The sequence below is a fragment of the Anopheles merus genome, chromosome 3R, assembly GCF_017562075.2.
Source record: "Anopheles merus strain MAF chromosome 3R, AmerM5.1, whole genome shotgun sequence".
NCBI lineage: Eukaryota > Metazoa > Arthropoda > Insecta > Diptera > Culicidae > Anopheles > Anopheles merus.
Window position 1 is genome coordinate 18,142,467 of NC_054084.1, and position 23,479 is coordinate 18,165,945.

Below are 23,479 nucleotides of genomic sequence, written 5' to 3' on the forward strand. Positions count from 1 at the left end.
CACGCTCTTCTATCAACTAACACCATCTCCAGCAAAAACGCACACTTCAGACGTAGACGACTTCACAATGGCACGATTTCGTAATAAGTATGCGCGTCTCTATTGTTGTATCGTTCTGCCGGAAGTGGAGCTTCGATTCGTTGTACTTCTACTATTGCTTTTCTGTTTACGCTTCCCTGGACAGTTTGTGCGTGAGTGTGTGTGTGAGGGGCAACAATATACCTCCAGATAGGCAGCCTGGGATTGGCATCATCTCTCTGGTTTGTGTGCTTAAAATCTGCTTCAATGTGCCTGGCATTCGACATTCGTGGTTTTATGTTTTACACTTTACATACACTAAAACGACGATCTGGCGTTTCGAGCCCTCACTTAAAGCTCGTCTAAAATTGAGCTCAGTTCCTATATGTATGCATACGATATCTCCCCATTAACTTCTTTTAACTTTTCCTCCTATCTACTAATCTATACCGACTAAACCCTATTTACATGGTGACCTTCCATCTATTAATCCCTACAAGCCTACACAAGGTAAGAGTACAAGTACAGTTATTCGATTTGGGCTTTACAGTGCACCGTGCCTGTATGTACAGTCATAGACACATCACCTGCTTAAAACACAACTGCTTAGTGCTAATAGCTAATAGTACGTAGCCGAATATTGTTTTGTTGAATTGCTCTGTTACGCTCTGTTAAGCTAATATTGCTGGAACAGCAAGTGGCAACAATGTGAGGAGTACACAAGGACGCGACGAGGCCGACGAATGCGAGCCCCGAGGCAAAAACACAACAGTCTAAAGTACACATAAAAATAGAACGAACGATCGTGGGGCGATTTGTTTAAGTAGCATAAGGTAGATGCAGGCAAGTATACAGGTGGGACAGCCATGGTGCCAAGGTAAGTGATTGTTAAATGTTATAGTAATCGTACGTTCACACTAAAATCGTTCTGGGTGGTTATCAGCTGTTGAGAGCTTTCTTCGTTTTCATTTTAAAAAAAGCTGGACACACTTACAGGAAATCTATTCATTGCAATTATCATCGTTACTATGTGTGGGTTCTGTGTTCGATCTCAGTCGTTTAACTGCTCGATCAAGCGCGCCCGATTGCTTCGACGATTCTTCAGTTAGTATTCGCCTCCCGCTCCCCGGCGATAGTTGTCACCTTGCCACGGTGTACAACATCCCAAAAAGCGCTTACTGTTTAAAAACAAAACTGACAAACACACACGTTTGTTCGTTTTAAAAGTACAAAATTTAAAAGTAGTATCACAGGTATTCCAATGAAATAAACTCATCATCGGCTTCGTCGGGAGGCTAATCGTTCTAGGGCGCTGATCAGATGATCTTCTCTCGACACAGAAACATGGCAGCACACGGCTTGTGGGAGTTTTTGTAAGCTTTCGTATCTCCCTCACCCAGGCAGCCATACTTTTGCTTTCAACGTTGTACTATACTACGTTATATTGTTCTAATCACTTCATTTGTGGATTTTGTATCTGGTGACTTTCTTGTTTTAAGTACCGGGTGTTATACGCTAGCTTCTTACCCTTCTAATAGCTATGTACGCGGTATATGTGCCAGCTCGCCAGCTCTTATCTACAGGGTCCTGTACACTCCTCAAACCCTATTCACTATCACTAAGGGAGCCATACATGGATACAATAGTTGCACTGATAAGATGGAAAAGAATTTTGACGCCAAATCCTACTTCCACTACCGAAAAAGGCACATTTTCACAAAGGGAACTACTACTGCTACTCTGCTTAATATACGCTTACTCTAAACACCTTCTAGAGGCAAACAGTTCCAACTTGATAACGCTATCATTCCCCGTCGGCTTCGATGTACGTCAATCTAGACAGACAATGCTGTCTACTTTTCTCAGTCCTCTCTGTGGCAAGCAGTGTGCGCGGCGTGTTCTCAGACAGTCGTTTCGTTACGGTGCAGCGGTATCAGCTCGCGCTGCAGATCGTTGTAGTACTCGTGCTCGGAGGAGGTCGCCTCCGTCTCCGTCGGTGACAGCGGGATGCCGATCGTTTGCGTCGGCGGCGACGATGGCTGCTGATGGTGCAGACCGGCGGCAGCTCCGGGCTGGTCGGCCGACTTTGGTCCGATGCTGCCGCTAGCGCTGCTGAGCGACGGCGTATGGCTGATGATGGAAGGGGTAGGGCCGCCGTGCGAAGAGGACGAGTGGTGAGAGGATTGGGAGAGTTGCGGCTGATGATGGTGTTGTAGTTGATGCTGTTGATGCTGTTGCTGTTGCTGTTGCTGCTGTTGCTGCAACTGCTGCTGGTACTGATGTTGCAGCGTCTGCAGCGGTTGCTGTATCGGCTGCAGCTGAATCTGAGAGTGCTGGTGCGTGGGCATACCGTTCGGCGTGTTCGGTGGCGGTGGTGTATGCGGGCCCATCGACCCTTGCGCCAGCCCGGCGATCGCTTGCGTCGAGCCCATCAGGTACTCGGGATTGTCGACGCTCGCCGGCACACCGATCAGATCCATGTAGCCCGGCGTGGACTGGTTTTGGCTTTGGCAGGTTGGCATCAGGTAGTCGTCCTCGTCGAGCGGCAGATTGAGCCGGATACCACCGACACCGACCTCCTTACCGTGCCCGTCCGTCTCGTCGTCCGGCTTGAGCGGATCCTTGCAGTAGCGCAGTGACTTGGGCATCTCGTCCGACGGTTCGACCGCCGACGGTCCCGGTAACATGATCGACGGTCTCGTCTTTGGCTGCAAGTACTCGTCCGTTTCGGCGATCGTGCTCGGCACGTCCACGTTGGAGGCACCGGCGGCCGCAGCCGCTGCCGCCGCAGCCATCGCGACCGGCGCGAGCGTGCGTATCAGATCCTTCTCGTCCTGGTTGGTGTAGGACGGAAGGCGCATAAACTTATCGCCCGGGATCATCAGGTACCGGCCCGGGTCGCGCGCCTTCTCGGCGAACGTTTCGGCCAGCTGCTTGAAGGTGGGCCGAGCGTCAGCATCCAGCACCCAGCAGGAGAGTAGTATGCAGTACACGTCCAGTGAGCAGATGTCCGGTTGTGGTAGCTTGTGGCCGATTTCAATCAGCTCGGGGACGTCTTTCGCGGGCACGTTCTCGTAGGGACGAGCGCCGTACGTTAGCAGCTCCCAGATCGTTATACCGAACGCCCATACGTCACTCTTGCTGGTGAAGACGCGATGACGGATACATTCTAGGGCCAGCCACTTGATCGGCATCTTGCCACCGGCCGCCCGATACTCGTCCGAATCGAAGTCAAGCAACTTCGCCAAACCAAAGTCGGTGATTTTAACACAGGAAGGTGTCTGCACGAGCACATTACGCGCGGCAAGATCACGATGTACAAGTCGTCGCTCCTCCAGATACGCCATACCGCGAGCGATCTGTGTCGACCAGTTGAGTAGTGCCTTCGAACCAATCTTGTCCTTATTGTTGCGCACATAATCCAACAGACAGCCTAGCGGCATCAGCTGCGTGATCAACATCATCTGCGAGGTCATACAAACAGCCAATAGCTTCAGTAGATTAGGATGCTCCACCGACGCCATAATGTACGCTTCCTCCAGGAACTCTTTGCTCGACTCCGAGCCCGACATCTCCATCAGCACCTTGATCGCGACCGGAATCTTTACACTCTCACCCTCCGGCATCCAAACGCCCTTAAACACGCGTCCAAAAGCTCCCATCCCGAGCACACCACCACGCCGTATCTCCGCCTCCTTAATAATGCGCAGCTTCGTTAGGTTAGGCCCAACGTTCGATGGTCGCAATGGTTCCGAGTCTTCACAGCCCGCCAGTGCCATCGTCATCTTGACCGCATCCTTCTTGTTCTTGTGTCGGCTGAACAGTACAAACGCAATCCCGAATACTACGCACAGCAGTATCAGCGCCATTACACTGCCCATCACAATCTTGACCTGCGTTTGCGGCTCAATGCGTAGCCCACTCTGCATGGAGTCAGCTGAGCAGTACGGTCCAATCTTGCCCGCCTCCTGAGGGAACCGTTTGTACGGGTGCGACGCCGGACAGTTGGAAACGCACGTAAACGTGGTTGCGTTATCGTACGGATCGCCCTCGAATAGTTTCAGATTGCGACACTCGTCGCAGTGATCGTCCCCGAGTCCGTGACAACCGCGACACTCCTGATGGCAGGGCAGACAGATGCGTGTCTCTTCGTTCGCGTAGAAGTCTTGCGGACATTCGTCCTCGCACTGTTCGCCCTTCTTGTAGCCGGTACACTCCTGGCAGAACTGTTCGTGGAACCCGTAGCCGGTGCACTTTTTGCAGCGCGGATGACACTTGCGGCAGACCGCTTTGCCGGACAGTTGCTTCAGTGGGCCTTCCTCTTGGAGTACGTAGTCACTGTAGTAGCCATCTGTGAAAAAACAGAAACATACATTACTTAGCGATGCTCTACAGGGGACTTGATCCACTCAATCGTCTTACCTGGACAAGATTCATCCTTCATCAGGCAGCGCTCAATCTTCGCATCACTACCAATGATTGCCTTATCGCACGAAATGCAACCGTCCGGTGCGATCGTATCCCGCGGACCACGACATCCAACGCACGTCTTGTGACAGTTGATGCAGGTTCCGTTCATCGCATGCTTCGTGGTGGGACACTCTGCCACACAGAATCGACCATCCTTCACATTCATACACGAGCCACAGTTGTCCTCGTTCGGGCCGTAGCAGAAGTCTTTACATTCCTGGTGACAGTCACCGCAAGTCTTTGAGTCCACTGAGTACAGTCTGGAAATTCAAATATAGGTCGTTAGAAATTGGATCATTTTCTTTGTGAGTTAGTGTTTGCGCTGTTTACGTACCTTGGTAAGCTCTTGCAACTATCCAAACACTTTCCTTTGTACTTAACGTTCTTACACTCCAAGCACTGTTCTGGTCCTTTACCCCAGCAACCAGCCTTGGAACATTGCTCCGAACATTCCATTCCTTCTTCATCTGGAGTTGATAAAGAAGAAAAAACAATCATTAGATATCTTCCTTTTGTGATATCACATCAGATATCCATATCAAGATGATATTTGGCGATACTTACGACATTCGGTAGCGTTACGATTCTTCTGCACCATCACCTCGTGATCCGAGCTCTTCTTGATTTCGCTCCAGTCAATGTCCTCCACGAAACATAGATCGCTATTCTCCAGTATCACGATCGAGCCCGAGTTGACGCGCTTGAGTGACTTCAGTTCTAGCGATTTCAGTGATGTCTGTAAAAAAACAAAATAAGCAATATTATTCCCAGGTCCAGTAAGATCCCTTTTCCTCCCTCTTTGCGCTCTTACCTTCACAATGTACACCGAGGCAAACAGATTCTCCTTGAGCTGACGGCCACCGACCACCTCCAGATTGCGGAAGTAGTTGAGCGTGGTAAAGTTCGGATGGTGTGCCTGAATGTTGATGAAACCCGTAATCTCCTTCACCGTGGAAAACACCTCCAGCCGATCCGGATCGATCTTGATGTACCGCGGGCCGAACGAGAAGTTCGTGTACACCTGCTGGAACCCATCGAACGATTGGTCGAGAATCTCGAGCGATCCCTCAATGATCGTACAGTCTTTGTAGTTGCCAATGTTGTCCGAGTGCACGATGCCTTCGCCGGGGCAAGTCTTTGGACAGACGCCCTTACACGGCACACACTCACTGTTTTGTGGCATCTTCCCTTTTGGACACTTTCTCACACACGCACCGTTGTCTTTGAGTAGATGCTCGGGACATTTCCGTACGCAGGTTGCACCGTATGCATACTTCCCATCTGGGTTCGGTTCCCAGAAGTAGTTCGTTGGATTGTATCTGTAAGGCGCAGCGAAGAGCATTAGTAAGATGATCCTGAAGTTGTTAGATGCTCGCAAATACTTACATCTGCATCGGTGGACACTCCTGCTTGCAGACGCCATCGTCGTAGAAGTTCTTGCACGCCAAACAGTCGGACTGGGTCGGACCGGTACAACCGCCGGCACAGAACAGATGGCAACATTCCCTAGGCTTCGGCCCAAAACAGCGTCCCTGCGAGCACTGCGGCGAACAGTTCAGCTTGCTAAACCGCTGACAGTTGTGGGCGCCCTCTCCCCAGCATCCCACCTCACACGACGGATGACACGGAGGGCACACCCGTTCGGGCGACGAAAAGTTAAACGTATACTGCATGCTCGTCTGCGGTGCCGACAGTATCTCCTCCCAGTTGATCGACTTCATGTGGCACAGATTGTAGTTGTTGAAGAATCCGACCGACCCGCCGAGAATGTCGCGCAGTGCCGGCAGCTCCAGCGTGTTCATGTGCGAGAACGACACAAACAGCCCGTACGCTTCCTCCCACTTGTTCAGCTTGAAGGTGGTCCGGCCGCGGATGATCTGCAGCCGGGGCAGTATCACCTGCGGCAGATCGATATGGCTGATCAGCACGTACCCGGTCACCTCGCGGATGTGCTGGAGAAAGTTCAGATCGGTGATGTTCTGGATCCAGGTGATCTCCAGATTGCCGTCCACGTACGTGCAGTTGGTGTAGCGGTCGCGCAAATTTTTGTAATGATACTCGCGGTTCGCCGGCACCGACATCCGCCCATTCGTACCGATGCATACTGTGGAGAGGAAACAGAAAGGAAGGCGCTCGTTAGTCAAGGGGGACACGCTATTTCTAATCAATATTTATGATTCGCTGGACAGGTAGGGCACGTGCCGTTCGTGTGTCGCTCGTGCTCGATGCTCACAGCCTGCTTATTGATTCTTATCACTGACAGATGTGATGCCTCAGGAGCAAAACTTCAATTAGAGAAACGAAACTCTCGCCGGAGCTATCTAATCTTGGGTGATCGCGTGGCAGCTGGCCCTATTCGTATAGTGGACATTCGCATAGACAGCAACATCCATTCCGAAGCGAGTGGTCAGCATTTTATTGCGTTATGTGTTTGTTTTTTTTTTGCCTGCCTGCCTGCCCGTCACAAACAACTTTTATGTTTGCCAATGTTTTATTTATCACTCGGCAGTTGTGTCGCGAACCGAAGCGGCTTCGATCGATTCGACAGTGGGCCTCGAGAGCAATTATCAATTTCCTCCTCAGCTGGCAGCTGGCAGCGATCAGAATTGGAGGTGTCATAAGCCACACGAGTCGACACAACACATCGCACAGATGACACCGGCTGACACTGGCTGGCGGCACCCGGGCCGACCGAACCACCGGGGACGACCTTTTAGGTCCAACCTGGACTGGACGCAACGACACTTTCGGTACGCCGCACACGTTCGTTATATGAATAAATAATGAAGCAGCCGGCGCGCGGACTTAGACACGCCGTTTTATTGACCCTTTTTTGCTGTCGTTCGCTTCTTGGCGTTCTCGGCCTGGGACCGGGCAATGGTAGGATTCCTGTTCGTTCTGTTTCTTCTTTTTTTATTATTGCGAGACTTTATGCCTCTCTTCTGCGGGGAGTTATTGCAGCTCTTGGGTACAAAAAATAGACCACAAGATCACCAACCTCACCTCAGCCCAATGCATCGGCGAAGGAAGACCTCCGGTGACACACACAACCACGGTGCTGTTGTTTGTGCCCGTTTGTATGGCCCGAACATGCGACTTACACGATGGCGTCGAAAGCAATAAAAAAAAAACGCCAGCCCAGCGCTCTAACCCTGTCCCCCCCCCCCCCCCCCCCTGTCCAACAATGTTTGTCCTGTACACGTACTGCTCCAACGGAAAGTTGCTGTCCGGCACACGGGGATATCGTATCCAGCGGCACAGAATTCTTTCCTTCTTTATGCTTTTCTGCCCTGCCTATTTGCTTCTTCTTCGACACTGTGGGGTGGAAAAGAAGGCGAACATTCATCACCCGCTTTACAGCTTTTACAGCGACGCGCGAGCTGCCCCCGACGTCGAACCATTGTCCACGCGAACACTTTCGAGGCGCGGAGCATTCTTCGCCGCCTTTGGTTGTACTTGTACGCGCGCTCGCGCGCACTCCCGTCTGTATGCGGCCACTCCTCTGCGGAAACGGCGTGTGTTGAAACTGTTTGACCAACTGGGGCTTGCAAGTCGAGCAGTCTCAGCAGGGCTCGTCAGGCTAGTACGGCAGGGCTTAGCCTTTGTGGGGCAGATTGCGCGAACAGTGCAAATGCATATTTATAGCCGTACGTGTCGCCTTAATCCTTATCGTCCCTCAGGGTGGGGGTTTGGCGGGCTTTTGTAACCCCCCCCCCTCCCACCTCAAAAGCTGCTAGAAAGTTAAGTAATAAAATCTTAGCCAAAAGGAAAACAGTTCTCCCGAAGCGGTTAAAAATCAAGGCTCGTAAAGCCCGGGAGACTTGAACGCCCACCGCACGGGAAACCTCCTTTTGCTTCTAGCTACGCTTTTTTTCGGGGTGGGTGAACATGGCCAAGAGAGTTATTTTGTGTGTTTGTATTGTATTTTTTCGAATTGGGGGGAAGGGGGGGGGGGGTTCAAATTAAAATTAATCCACTCACACACACACACACACACACACACACACACACACACACACACACACACACACACACACACACACACACACACACACACACACACACACACACACACACACACACACACACACACACACACACACACACACACACACACACACACACGCACACACACACACACACATACACACACACACACACACACACACACACACACACACACACACACACACTTTTTTTTCTGTTCGCTCCTGCACTCCCACTCGCAGACAAAAAGTGGTTCCTCGCTCGTGCGTGTGCGGGTGACCATTTTTAGGCGTTTTTAAAAGCTTTTCAATACCAATCTATCTTTTGTTTGGGCCATCCATCCCCCGCTTTTATGGAGCGTTTTTTCCCTCTCTCTCTCTGTCTCTCTATAAGAAATCGATACACAAGGTGGTCGAAAAAAAAAAACATACAAACACATACGAAATCTATCAAAGCAGCAAAGGATCGCCAGAGCTCCCCAACGTCCACCAGACCAGTCGGACAATAGGCTCCGATTACCCGCTAATCGGATTAGTGGTAAATTTATTGTTGGTTAATTTAAAGTGCTTCAGCGCTTCCTTTTTCCTCCTTTTTCTACGAGGAGGAGGAGAGAGCGAGCTTTTGCAACGGAACGATAAAATTGATTTAACGCAAACGATGCAGTCGGTTGGCAGGTTGCGCTCGCGAACGAGACACACATAAACACTCACGTGGCCCGGGTAGCCATTGTGCATGATCGTGTTCTTTTCCATCCAAAAAAAAGGGGGAAAAAATCAACCTTCCGATGGAGGTACAAATGTGAGAAGAATTATTATAATAGTTGGCTCGTAACGAGCTGTTATGGTAATGTAATGACGCCTGAAATCGAACCTACTAGCGTCTACCACGTTTTGTTTGATAAGAATTATGACGCCGTTTCGGCGTGTGTGTTAATGGCGCGGAGCGACACTGGTTGGTGTTTGTGGTGTTTCGACCACCCATGCGATCGAAGCTTGCATATGGGCGTTGGAGTGAAATGAGCTTGCCTGGAATTTTCCCTTACAAAAGTCTTGCACTCACACGACATTTAGCGAGGGAAAATGTCGGGCTTTAGCCCTTACAGCAAAACAACGACCAAAGCAAGGGGTGGGAAAATTTCGCATGATCGTCAGATACTTTCTCCCGCACCAATCGTGAGCTCCACACAACCCGAGAGCTGCAAAACAATGCAAAACAACAGCCCCTAGCCAGGGCCGAGAGCGTGCGCAGCCAAGGGTCGTGCAAGTTGATCACGAATCTCGCTCGCTCCGGCACTGTACTTCCAATTTGAATACACATTGTGCTGTTTAAAAGGTTATTACCAACCCGTTACTAATCGAACTGGAAACTGTCCCATCCGATAAAGCTTTCGCCTTTCCTATGTTTCCCTTGTACCTTTGCCCAAAAACACGGTTTGTAACCTGTAAAAATGGTTACATTGTTGTTGTCGAAGCGAGAGTTCCGATCATTCAAAAAACGTGGAGAAACCGTTGCGCGTCGTTTCAGCGTGTTCGGGATTGATTTTGAATGGAGCTTAAATTGATATTTTATGTACAGCGAGCGCTGTTTTATTCGAGCATAAATATATGGACAACACAGTATTACACACACGCACACACACACAGCAAAATGAGACGAGCCGTTGGAACAGGCTTTCCCAATGATTGTTGTCAATCAGACTGTTGGGTCCGTTCGAGCCGCGTTCCACTCCTTACGTTGTGATTTATATTAGTACAGAAATGTGTTGTGTTGTAAAGCCGGCCGTCTTAAAGGGTCTCGAACGAGAGAGAGAGAGGGACAAGGAAAAAAGAAACCACCGCCAAGCACGTGCATCCCTTCGAGCCTGGTCGAGCACTCGCGGGAGGAAAAAAAAGATCAATAATTAACGATACGCCGAACAGTCGTTGTTCATTGATTATCGAGAATTCGCTGTGTGGGGGAAAGGTGGCAAGGAAAGGTATGCGAACGCTAAGGGCTCCCAGTGAGGAGGGAGGCGATGTACTGGGCTATTTGTGCCGCCACAAGCCACCAGATTGCAGCAGCAATTACCCCCAGGCAGCAGTAGTGGTAGCGAACAGGTTGCTTGACAAAATCACTTCCACGTTGATGGCGCGTGCCCGATTTCGATTCCCCTTCCCTTAGGGCAGTGTGGGGGGGAAACGCAGTGGAGGAGAAAACAGCGCACCACACAGCCGCACAGCTTGGGTTAATTTTTATAAATTTCTGATAAATTGCATTTCTACGGCAAGCTGCTGCTCGGGGATGCATTATGATAATGGGAGCGAACCCCGGCCGTTTCAGCCAGTCCGGGGCCCTGCCAATCCGTCACTCCGGGCCAGGTTGCTGGGGAGAGCAACACATGTCATGCGTGTGTGTGTGTGTGTGTGCGTATGTGTCTTTTGCTTGCAGTTCGGACTTATTTCGAATCTACGCTGAGTGATTACATAAATTAATATTAATCACACGTCAACTAACGCACGTCCCGGTCAACCTGTTTCGCTGACGCTCGTGAGGAATGGGGCACACATTTCTGGGTTGCTTGTTGCTTTTTTTGCCCGTCCTTCACGGTGATCTTGTGCTTGATCTCTTTCGCTGTTAGTTTCCTTCTCTCTCTGTTGTTTTAAGAGTCGCAAACCGACTGCATTTACTTTCCTTTCCCGTGATTCTTTGCTCCAGGGACACTGGCACCCAATCGATGTATTCCTCCCCCCAGAGAGATGGTAAGACAGTGATCAGTGTAGATTGCAAGATCTCGCACATACACACCGGATCCCGCAATCGATCCCGTCCCTTGCTTTACCTGTTTGGTGCCTGTAAATTCCCTCATCTGCCCAGCTGAATCAGGCTAAACGAGCGAAAACGTCACATAAAAGCAATTTAGCGTTGCGTTCATCCGCGTCCAACGATTGCGCGCGTTCCATCAGACGGCAAAGCGCTCGACAACTCCCGCAACAACAACGACCAGCGCCAGCGAAAAAAAGCGATCAAAAAATGTAAAATACGACACTCGGTAGTAAAATGTGGTAAAAGCTGGTCGTGGCCGTACGCACGAAAGCTTCGATACCCCCACGCATTCCCGCACTGGCGCTGGAGTGGTGTGGCGTACGCGTAAAAAGATGCTTTTTTGACCCGCCTCCGCAGCAAGGTGGAGGAGAACGAGCGTAAAAGTGAACCAAAACAACGACTGAACTCACCGCGCCCACACATGGCCACCAACCAAAAAAAGGCGAGTGGGAACGAAGTGCCACGCGACCAAGCCGACCAAGTTTTTGGATAGGCGGCGAACCGTTTTCGAGGTTTGTGAAGGTAGAGAGCGGGAACGAAGAGTCAACACACGGCTCGGGTTAGCCCTTTTTGCGCCTGCATTGCTTTGTTTACACGCATTGTGCAAGCGTCGGGTGCACAATGGGGACCTATGCGCGCGATGCGAGGACATTGTGTGGTCAGTGTTTGGGGTGGTTCGTCGCCTCCAAAAAGCACTTCCCGTAGGTGTTGGTCGGCATCTTGTAGCGATGTATCCGTCATCTGGAAGTGAAACCTCCTCTACGTGAAGCGCGCTGAGTGTTGGAGTTGCCTGTTTTAATTGCAGCACCACTGCTGCCCACCAGTGCTAGCGCTGCCTTGCTTGAAAAAGGTTCAATTGAGACGTTTTTGAAGGATATCACCTCCAAGAAAAATAAACAAGAATAGATCACGATGGCAGTCTGGCCATCTTTTAACAGTTTCTTATTCCCATAGACTCACCGGCCCTGTTCTCGTGGCGGTCTACCCGTCCAGCAACCATCACCTAATAGCGGGTTCTATTTGTTCCGATTCACACTTTCTAGCGGGGTTGCTTTTTTTTTGGAGAACTCTTCCCAAATGAGGCGTATAGAAGCAGTAACATAGCAACTACGCACACACGAAAAAAGGGAGTTCAACTGTGTTATTTTTATGGCTTGTTCTTTGGGGCCCTAACAAGCTATGGTTAATGAAGACGGAATGATGCAACCTCACATGAAGGGATGGAGAGAGAGAGAGTGAGTGATATAGAAAGGAAACATACACAGCAACAAAAAAATGACGAAGCACAAAGAGGGAAAAAATAAACACAGTTAGATCCGTTCAACCATTCCCGCTCGGAGGAATGTTTCGAAGCACAAGGTACACGCAGACACGCAACATAGAGCAGAGTAGCTGGCACGTACGCGCTGGTAACGTACGATTTAGTTCTTGCGCCTCACTGCGATGACGTTGTTCTTCGCCTCGCGCGTACGCGCACTGGACAATACCTAATCTTAGGCCCTGCCAGCGAGGCGGAGTTCGGGTAGCCGTGGCCGTTAAACCATCGCTAAACGTTTTTCGGAGCACTGCTGCCCCTTGCGCGGTCAGTTGGAATGTTTCGTGAGGCACACTGTAGAGGCAAGAAGCAGCAGAGGGCTTTCGGTTGGCGAAGATCAGCAGGAAGAAAAAACATGGAAGGCAAAACGATCGTTAATGTTTCTGCTGCGAGGCACCACACAGCATCCCGTGAGGAGTGGTTGGAATGGAGAAGAATGAAAAGAGAGAGAGAGGCAGAGCGAGAGAGACAGAGAGATGAAGACAAAGATCACGGAATCCAACCACGAGATGGACAGAACGCACTTCGAAATGATGGATGGCATATGGAAGGAAGGCTTTTGAATGTCCGATGAACCTTGATTGCTTGGATCTTCACCGTAGATTCCCTTCAGTGCCTCAGGTTGTGGCCTTTTTTTGTTCGAGTTTGGAATTCGAAGACGCTGAAGATGGAGAGAGATTTTTATTCCTTTCGCGAGACGAATGATAAAAAGTGAAATAAAACTCTAGCTCTCATATTCTCACACAGTGACGGTTACCTCAGAAATTAATGACCTCCACCGCGATGGCAAGAAGAAGGAGGATGAGGTGATCGTGATCGTGATTTTAGGCTTCTCCGTTTTATTGCTTCTCGGTAGTGAGGCCATGCGATCCATGTGTGCCATGACGCATACAAAGACATTTTCGGCTCAATGTGTCTGTGTACGTGAGTGTGTGCACTTTCATGAGCAACTAATTATTCACGCATGATGCTGCGGGAGAGACATCGATTTGGGGACGAACGACATTATCGCGCTGGATCGTCTTCTTCTTCCCACCGGCATGGCGCAAGCAACATTGCACAAGAGAGCAGTTTCCGTTCCGGTTTCGGTGTGATTTCGATATCGTGTTGAATCGATTTTTTTTCCTTTCCCACACAACCACACACACACACACACACACACACACACATGTGCACACACGAACAAAAACACCCGCCGATCGAACCAATATCAATATTCACCATTTTGTGTGCGCGATCGAAAACGTCAAACGCAAGCGCGCGGTTCGCGGAGCGCAATAAATTCAACATCGTTACGTGCCGCGCATCGCACCGTTTCATCTCGTGGTGGTAGTATAGAGAGAGAAAAAACTCGCGCGTGTATGTCGGCATCTCGATTGCGTTCGTGTGCGTGCGTGTGCTTGACGTTGGAATATCTTTATGATTCCGTCACGAGAGCTGCTCCACAGTGGTCGTTAAAATGGTTCGCGGCAGAAAAAAAAACGAAGCGACTGCAATCACGATCACGGTTTGTTGCCGAAAAATCTTCTCCAAAAACGATTTTTTTTAGCTTCCAAGAGCGAAGGGTATTGAACGAAAGCAAAGGGGAGAAGAGAGTAAGTCGCTAGCTAATTAAAAGCGTTTATTTTATGGGTACCAGCCAGGGAGGAGGGAGAAGGTTTTGCTGATGACTATTTTTCAAGAAGTTTGTCCCATCGGACACACCAGCAACACGTGTGTCGTCGAGATGGCGCAAACGATCGTGCAGCGCTGATGAGGTTTAACTACTTGCGCGTATTTAACGATTGTTTAGGAACCTGTTCCAAGAATGTTCGGTTACAAAAACGAAGATCCAAGTAGGGAAGAAATCCGACCGCAAAACCGCGCATTCCATGTGATTCGTTCTTCTCTATCAAAGTTTTTATTCCACCGGGAGGGACGGTTGGGTGGAGACCATTAGCCTAAAGTGGTATTAATAGTAATTAATTCCTTTTTTAAGCTTCTCCTTTTCTGTCTCTTTCTTCGCTTAATGGATGATCGCCTTTTTCTTACTTTTTTTTTCTGGGTTTTTCCCCAGTGTCGCCACTGATAAGAGTCGGTCACCGTCAGTCACGAAACAGATAAAATCCCGACAATCAAACACCATTTTGCAAACGACCGAGAACAAAACACCTCTTCTCCGCTGTTAAACGCCCTCCCGGATGGCGTCAAACCGTTCGCAGGCGACCGAGCGCGGCCTAAATGCGTTCCATTAATCACGGGTTCGCTGCTGTTGCTGCCGTTGCGATTGCTCGATTATGTGACGATTGAGACAAATTATCGCCCCCAAAAACCGCTGGCGGTGTAGGTTGACATTCCTTCCCAGAGATCCGTGTCGCGCGCTCTCTTTCCTTCTCTCATTCTGGTCTCTATTGCACCTGTTCTGCCAGAGGTGGAGAATCCACTGGCGGGGACAAATGTATGCCAACCAACACACACACACACATAAAAAAAAAACAAACGACAAAACGATTGCTTCAAAAATAACATGCAAAGTGAAGAAATTCAATTATTCAGCTTTCCCCTCCCCAAGCGTTGCCTTCCTGCGTTCTTCCTCCCGCACTAGACTTCAACAACAAAAAAGTAAGTCCCATACGAATGGCAGTACGAAAAAGAACCGTTAAAGAACATGCCACGAATGGGCAAACGGGAGGCGACGATGTTGGTGGAATGATTTACCCAAAAAAGTGCCAAACATGGTCAAACAAAGCTAAACACGCTGACGACGCTAGACGCTAATGGTGTTCGAGTTTTTTTTGGTCGCCCCCTCCTCTCGGGGACTTTGGCGTTTTTTTTTTAAAGCAGTTTCAAACATTCGTATCCGGCTGGCCAATGTGTGGCCGTCACACACCGACGCATCACGCAGTCACGTTTGTGCGATTTGCTGTCCGGGTTCGTCATCTCATTCGGCCGAGTGTGCTGTGGTGTGGATTTAAAAACAATCCGGGCATACTCTTCAGCCCCATCTGTCAACGAGTGTTGGCAAACCTTCCTCGAGGGTGCATAAAATGTATTCCAAAACCTTGATTTTGCGTAACTTTTTTTGGTTTGTTTGTTTTTTTTTTCGAATTCCGTCTTGGGAATTTGGTGTATTGGAAAGTAAGCGATCTTCACGTTGTGAAATGAAGCTTTTGAACGTTTTACCTGCGTTGGAGCGATTTTCGGTTCAACCAGTGTGGCGCCAGTGCCGCTGGGCAAAAGAATCACTCACTCGCCAAAAACTTAAACGATCCCGAAAAGCGCGGCGCAGGGGAAACGCAAAAGGGGAGAAATATTGTTTGCGTCACTTTGATTTACGAGCGAATCTCCGGGCTATGAGGTGGAGCTTCCAAGGAGGATGCGAAGGGGTTTAATGGAACAGGAGAAACAGGAGGGGACGGCCAAAAAACCAACAAAAAAGCCCTTCCACTTGAGGCGAACGTGTAAATGTGCGGTTCACCGCTAGGCGTGAATTTTAGCAAAACGCGCGCTCGCACGTCGCTCTGTACGAAACGCTCAAAAGACTTCAACGCGCCGACAGGCGACGAACCGTCCGTCGGGAAAGCTTCAACGCAGCTCTGCTTTCGGGGCCGTCTTTTTTGGGGGGAAGAGTATTTGTATCTTGTCACGGCGGTTGGAAACAAAAAGTGGCAACGTTAATGATGGTTTGGTTGTTTTTCATCTCTTTTCCACCCCCTCTCTCTCTCATTTGCTCTCCCTTTTTTTGGGATTTTTTTTGTGTGTTATTCATTATGATGCCGATATCGGCATGCGATTATTGACATTCACCAGCGGTGGACCTAGCCAAACTGTCCGAAGCTGTCCGAGCGTTGCATAAGGGACGGTGGCACACACAATGTAAAAATTCAATACTTTTCCGTCCACCGTGGAGAGCGTGAGGGAGGAATGGCAAATGGGGATACTTTAATGGTTTGCCGCTTGCACGGTAATATCTCGTTTCGTACTTTCTTCAGCAAACCCGTCAAACATCGATCGTATCGTGTACAATCGATGCGGGACACATGGGTTGCTGCCGTTGGGACGGGACAGCTTCTCGCGTTTGAGTGCTGTCAGGGAAGATAAATGATTGGGCGGGTGTATGTGTGTGTGTGAGTGTGCCTGTTTGCGAAACTTTTGCGGTAATGGAGTGTTAAGGAACGGTGTACAAATTTTATTTCTTTTGCATTTGCAAAAGATGCCGTTGATGAATACTTTTGTGGTTGCGGGAAGTTTAACTTGATTGACTGGATAAAAGCATTGAGAAGTGGAAAAAGATTGCAATCAAAGACGGGATAATTGAAATAATTCTAATTCAAATTACACTTTACTCACGGATAAACTGCGTTCAGATTTAGCTAAAAATAACCAAACTACGCAGCCAACTGTTACGCTGCAGCTGCCAATTAGCTTTTCGGTGCAAGCTGAACCTTCCCACAGCGTTCCCATTGATACACACACTGACTCACAAGTAAATGAAGAGAACGCCAACGTGATTTCGCCACCAAAACGCCACTAAAAGCACTCTCGGTACGAGTAATCGGTGTCTCTGTTTGGCTGAACTCCACTAGTTTTTTTTTCTGGTGATACTTTCGAACCTGCCCTCCTTGCGTACCTTAAAAATCAATCAATAGACAGCTCTAAAGAAGGTCAAATTATACACCGAACGCATCACTCACCGCGGAGATGGGTGGAAAGGATGGATGGCTAAAAGGAATTCAAGGTGAACGGGGCACAAGGTTCAAGCACAGTAGTGCAGGCTATCGTGCCGTCGTGCGCAGTGCTAGAAGTCGGCAAAACAATCTTAGAACTAGGATCGAAAGCGAAAAGTGGCCCGGATCGATGCCAGTGTCCCTTTTCCACCGGGCGTCGGACGTGTGTAAGCGTAAGCGAAACGGCCAGCCGCAACCCTATCATTATCGGTTAGCCCGGGTGAAGCCCGGGTCGTGAAAACGTGTAATTAAATTAAACATATTTTAGGCAACCTTTCCTGGCGGCCGCAACTGCCCTTCCCGCTGTACGCATTGATCGGTTTCACGAGTTAGAAGTGATCGGTCGGTTGAATTTCGAAATACTGGAGCATTTTCCTTTTCCAGGGGCGGTGGAATGTTTTGATTGATCCAAAGCTGGGGTTCGGGATTGACACGGGAACGATTTTCTAAATCATTGGTTTTCTGTTCTTCACTGTGTCACAAGAGATTGGTTTTTTGTTCAGTAAGTCCAACTTAAAAAAATGAAAAGGAAATTAAGTAGAACCTTTTTCGGTTTTATTGCACTCCATAAAAATGTAAAACAAAACACTCCGCTCGGGGAATAATGCCGCCGTTTGTCATTTACTTTCGAGATTGCGGATGGGTGGGTTTTACAAGAAATAAATCCCCTTATTACGGGCGTACATTACACAAACGGCACACCATTCGGTATCCTCGTTGCTCGAGCTCGTTGCTCAAGGTTAGCTCACCCACAACACGCAACCACGCACACATTATCGGAAATGTACTTCAGTTTCTGTGTGTGTTTTATAGCCCACCAGCACCAGTGCCAAAACGAGTACCGGTCAAGGCACAAGTCAACACACACACGATAACCTTCTGGTGGCCTCACCGCTCGAAATGCATTTTTTTTCCTGCTAAATGGTTCATCTGCACAAAAAGCAGACCGGAAATGACACGCACCGGGACCGGCAGCGGCACCGAACGGGAGCTAATCAAAATTCGTCTCGCCGGCCCCATAAACATGCGCCACTTTCTTTTTAACCTTTTCCTGCGCTGCCAACGGTCTCGCCAAGCGCCAAGCCCAAAGGTCTCGAGGGAAAATAACAACGAAAGCAAAAGAAGAAGAAAAAAACGGAACAACGAATGGTCGATAAAACCAATTGTCAATCGACTGGGACGACGGGCAAACCGGTCGGGCTATCGTGGCGCGGTCCTGCAGCCCTAAAAACAGAAGGAGAAAAAACGAGCCAAAAGACAAACGTCCCATCCGACCGATTATTACAGGGTAGAAGGAATAACGGCAATGGCGGAAGCGGAAAACGGAACATATCCTTTCGGGAGGCGTCGTGTGGTCGTGTGATAACAGCCGCTGTAAAGCATTCCAGCCACATCCGGTGAGCATTAAATGTGCTTTTAAAACTCGGGGCTGCCTCAATGGTGAGTTGGTGAGTGCATGTGCACACCCTAGGCTGCTCACACACCTTTCGATTGCACCGGAAAGGCCGGTGCACGCGCACGCACGCGTATTGCGGAAGCTGCTAGCGCCAGCTTGATTCGGTACACTGATTGTAGGTATGGGGCAATCAGGGCACATGTCGCACGTGCACCAGGCGTTTTTATGTTGTTGCGCTTTTCTCTTCACTGTATCATCAGATTCGCGCAGAGATGACGTGTTGGAGCGCAATGTTTTCGCCCTTCCTTTGAATTGGGAAGGGTGGCGTATCGGTGGAATTGCTAATTGATCCGGCATCCGGTATGGACAGGTGGGACCGCTTTCAGCCAGGTGGTATCATCTTGGAAGCTTATTAGGAGGCTTCAGAGTGTATCAGACTGACTCACGGTCCTCATGAAACAGCTCATCAGAAGCAATGATTGTTACTTTAATTTGTAAACAATCAAACATTGGCAATACAATAAAGATTTTAATGCTTAAAATCAACTACTAGTCAAAGTTTGTACTTCAACATAAACATGTAACCAATTTCAAACGTCACACATCGCATCAAAACACGTCTTTTGCTCTCACAACAGGCATGCTGCTAATGAAATTGTTATTGTGTGTACATATTTGCACGATTGAATCATTTTTCCGGTCGCCAATTCAAATCATCGCACCACCATCACCGACCCGATTGCGTCAACTTTGAGCACAGAAGCACACAGAAAAAAAGCGCTGAACAAATCGCCCAAGTGTCATACGATCGACCGGTACGCCGGCAACCGGCGACAGCGAAAAAACGGGGCTAATTATTTGCTTCGATTGCATTTGCAAACAAACCCAAGGTGGGGGGGGGGGCGGTTACGAGGTGCCTTCCCCTCTTTCCCAGCCCTTGGCCGCACTGAATTGACTTATTATTTTAATACCGTTTCTAACGATTGCACACCGTATGCGCTGGTGTGTCCGTATGGAATGTGTGGCAACGGTGCCGATCGAGAGTGATTTCGGTTTCGCGTTACATTCCACGGCTGCGATAGTTGGCACTGCGAAAGGGAGCGAAGATGCAGAATCACGGCATCTCGAAGAGACACTCGCACACGATATCATTACGATCGATAGGGCTTCCTGTTTAGACCGAGTCTTCGTATCGTGGGGAGAGACGAAACCACTTGTTAGATCACTCGTCTAATAGGCAGCTACCGAAGGTGGTGTGGCACCGTAGGGTACAATTACCGCTCGCTGCCGATATCAGTCTGACCGAGTCATTTCCCTCCAGGTTTTGCTAAGCTTGCCTAAGGTCGATCGGTATGGCACTTGGTGCGCCTGGTGGCCTTCCGCTTTTTATTATCTCAGGCATGTTGCAGTGCAGGGAGCGCTCATTATCATTTGCCAGTGCCCAGAGTGGGGACGAGGACGATCTCGCATTCTTGCATCGGACGTTGTTTTGCAACGCTAGATGCAGCTATTCGTGGAATGCGCACACAGCGGCGACAGAGATCGGATATGATTATTGTTCTGTCGCTTATCTCATTTACATTGACGTCGTGTAGCGAGCATTGCGAAAGGGGCTGAGTAGCTTGCTTTGAAGCAGAACAGCATATTAGATACAGGAATTTCTACTCCATAGATGTTTCTATTCTTCAAAAACGATGAAATTGTATTCCATTTGTATGTTATTATGAGTTAAGCATCATCTGAATTTGGCTCTTTTCTTAAAATATTTTAATCAACAAGTTTTAAAACAAACAATTTTTGTGGAAAATCTATTCAAAACCATGTTAAAGAGTGAAATAGATACAGGAACTGTTAAACTTGCTTACAATTATAGGCAAATATCACTTTAACGAAAAATCTAAAGAAAAAAGTGTCTCATAAACCCCTACAAAAAACTATTAAACTGTACTGAGTAGCCATAAAAGCGAGACCTAAACTCTTGTGCTAGAAACTCTAAACCAAAACACTAAAGCCTTCCTCTGCTACTGCGCCACTCAAGCGATCACGGAGCAGCGATAAACACGGCCAAAGATGTTTGAAGTGTCATCTTTAATTTAGAACAAATCACTCACACACGTCTCAAACAAAGACACTCCCGGGCACTCGGGCATGCTTTCTCTTTTCCACTGCGTGCCGCCCTTCGACGCTTCGTGCTCAATTAAATGGTGGAGCAACTCATCATCCCACCCCCGGCAAGAGAGCTCCACTCGACACGGCCTGCACGTGCACGGCTTAACGGGCTTCGCGGTGACACTTCTGGCTGGCTGCTTGGCGACTTGAGCCGTTTTTTTTTGTTATACTTGGTCTCTAGTGGGCGAGACATTGTCATGTTTGTGTGTGTGTGCGTACAACGAGCAGATGCATTGTCGGGGACAACCGACTAGTACCCACTCAGTTTTATGGCCGCTTGGGTAAGCCACAATCGATACAGGCCCGGGCTTTGTCGTCTTAAAGGAGGGGGAAAGGAAAGCACGAGGTGTAGCTGAAGGCTTCAGGGAAGCACACAGGAAGGCTTTCTTTGCCCTTAGGCTAGGGTTGTAAGTTTTTTAGCGTTTGTTTCTTGAGCCACGAGGTGCCACGAGTTTTCTCCTTTGGTGCCTCACAGCATGGGATTTGGTTTTTTACAGACAGAAAAAGTGCACCACACATAACTGCATTCAACACCACGGGTGGAGCTGATCTTGTTGGGCGGGCGTGAAAAGGCGAATTTACACGCTCACTCCTACGAACCTCCCTGCGGGGTGTTTGAGCATTGCACTTAGCTGTAAAGCAGAAAGGGTTTTGGGTTTTTTGAAGAAAAAAAAAACACACTCTCCAAAAAGAACCACATCTGTGTGTTTGTACCATCCCTCTCACAAGCGACGCCATGCGGTGGTGAGAAGAATTGCTAATGCTTCGGATCAAGGTGCCCAAACATCGGTGCGAAGATGATTCAACCCTCCCGCAAAAGCCCCGCGAGTCGTGCGCAACCATAACAAACCGCGCGCGAACCGGTTAACGGCGTGAAATCGAACGTTGAATCGTAATGGCCCTGTGTGTATCTGTGTGTTTGTGTGTGCTTTTTCGCTTGAAGGTTCTGTTTTCTTTGCCTTCTTCTTCTTCTTCTTCCTTTTCTTCTGTTAGGTGTTGCATGGCAGCAACATCACGCGTGGAGTACGATTTCTAATTTCCATAACACCCGTTTACTCCCTTACTCCAAACCCGCCCGTCCGGCACAGGGCACGAGCTTTGCATCCCTCCACCCAACAGTGTTGGCGTCGTGATACAACTCGACTCGGAACACAACACCTCGGAATTTGGTGGGGAGGCGGCATCCATGGCGGTACGAAGCGTGGGAGTTTCCCATGGTGCGGGCCGATTCGATGCTCTCGCCCAGCCCCCGGTACACTATGGGGCCGCCTGTACCAAACCTGTACGTGTTGTTCCGGCCATGCCCCACACACACTCACACACACACACTCGTTTATACGCCCAAACACACTTGAGAGCACACAGAAATAGAGGGAGCGGGAGAGCAACATATGAGTGATAGTGGGTACATCGGTGGTTTATATATTATGATAATCAGATAACCGTACAAGGTTTCGATAATAACCGTTTCATTTTCATTTCATCGTTTGTATGTCCTCCCCCCTGCCGTCCCTTCTAGCCCCTCCCAAGGCCTGTCTTTCGCTTGGTTCTGGAGGGTCTTTCGCTTCAAAATGGTAAAGCGCATCACGGTAGCTCGATCGTGGGTTGATTTTTCTCTCTCGTTTTTGCTGCTTCAAATTCAGAAGTGTTTGTGCGGTCGAAGGTAATAAATAACAAATCGCTCGCTGTTCCGGCGGCAAATTGAGAGTTCTTTGTTTTGAACGAGCGATAAATCTGTGGCAAACTTATATTTGCAGAGGTTTATACATTCATTCGGTGCGAGATCCGGCTAGGAGCAGGTTTATGTACAACCTAAGTGGCCTATGTGTGTCTCGGTTGTGTGGTGAATAAAATAATTAATATTCAATGCAGCGAATATAATTAATACAAAGTATTTTCAAACAGTTTTAACATCGAGACTACATATACAGTATGTAAGCTTCATAAGCGAAAATGTAAGCAATTTAAAGGGATATCAGAGAGACTCTTCCAACATGTTTTTAGCTTTGGAGCTTGACATTCCACGAATAAAGTTGACAATTTTGATTGCTTACACAAGATTTTGAAATACATGGACTACATAATGCCACTATTTTTTAGCAATTTGTGATGGCAATGTATTTCCCCGTATAATTAATGACACATTTTTTTGTGACATTAATTAGTTATTTTGGTAGCTCTAAAAGAATGCTCAAATGATCATGCCAAATGCTTAGATTCTTCGTTCACAACATGTTGCTTATCTAACCAAAACGGCCGCTTTGTTGTACGGCCCTGGCAGCTATTTAAGAAACAAACCGAACAAAGCGAACGTTCTTCGCTCGCTAATAAGCACCCAAAAATTCCACGCTAAAGGTCCAACAAATTCCGAACCGTGCAGTGAAGGTCCAAATTCCAAAAGGACATCGCACACAAAAAGAACGTACCTCATTAGCCCGACGAACCCAACCAAGCCCAAGCGGCTGTACCAGTTCGATGCAATTGACTTTGTACAGGTCTCTAAAACACAGCAACGGTGAACCATCGGAAGGAACATTGACACAAAAACAAAAACGACACAAAAAAGGCTCCTACAATGCCCAATAGATTGGTAATATTCCAATAATTTTCCTGCCG

General features: G+C 48.7%; 1 protein-coding gene across 2 annotated transcripts in view; it reads right to left on the minus strand.

The window, feature by feature from the left end:
* Positions 1–23,479, minus strand: part of LOC121598118 (epidermal growth factor receptor) — a 95,128-nt gene continuing 71,649 nt past the window's right edge. For both annotated transcript variants that reach the window (XM_041924710.1, XM_041924709.1), the window contains exons 2-7: positions 5,875–6,592; positions 5,300–5,807; positions 5,053–5,224; positions 4,823–4,955; positions 4,441–4,748; positions 1–4,369 (exon numbers count right to left, since the gene is read on the minus strand). In XM_041924710.1, coding sequence (XP_041780644.1) covers positions 1,920–4,369; positions 4,441–4,748; positions 4,823–4,955; positions 5,053–5,224; positions 5,300–5,807; positions 5,875–6,592 — 4,289 coding nt within the window. In that variant the 3' untranslated portion in view covers positions 1–1,919. The remainder of the gene's footprint in view (positions 4,370–4,440; positions 4,749–4,822; positions 4,956–5,052; positions 5,225–5,299; positions 5,808–5,874; positions 6,593–23,479) is intronic.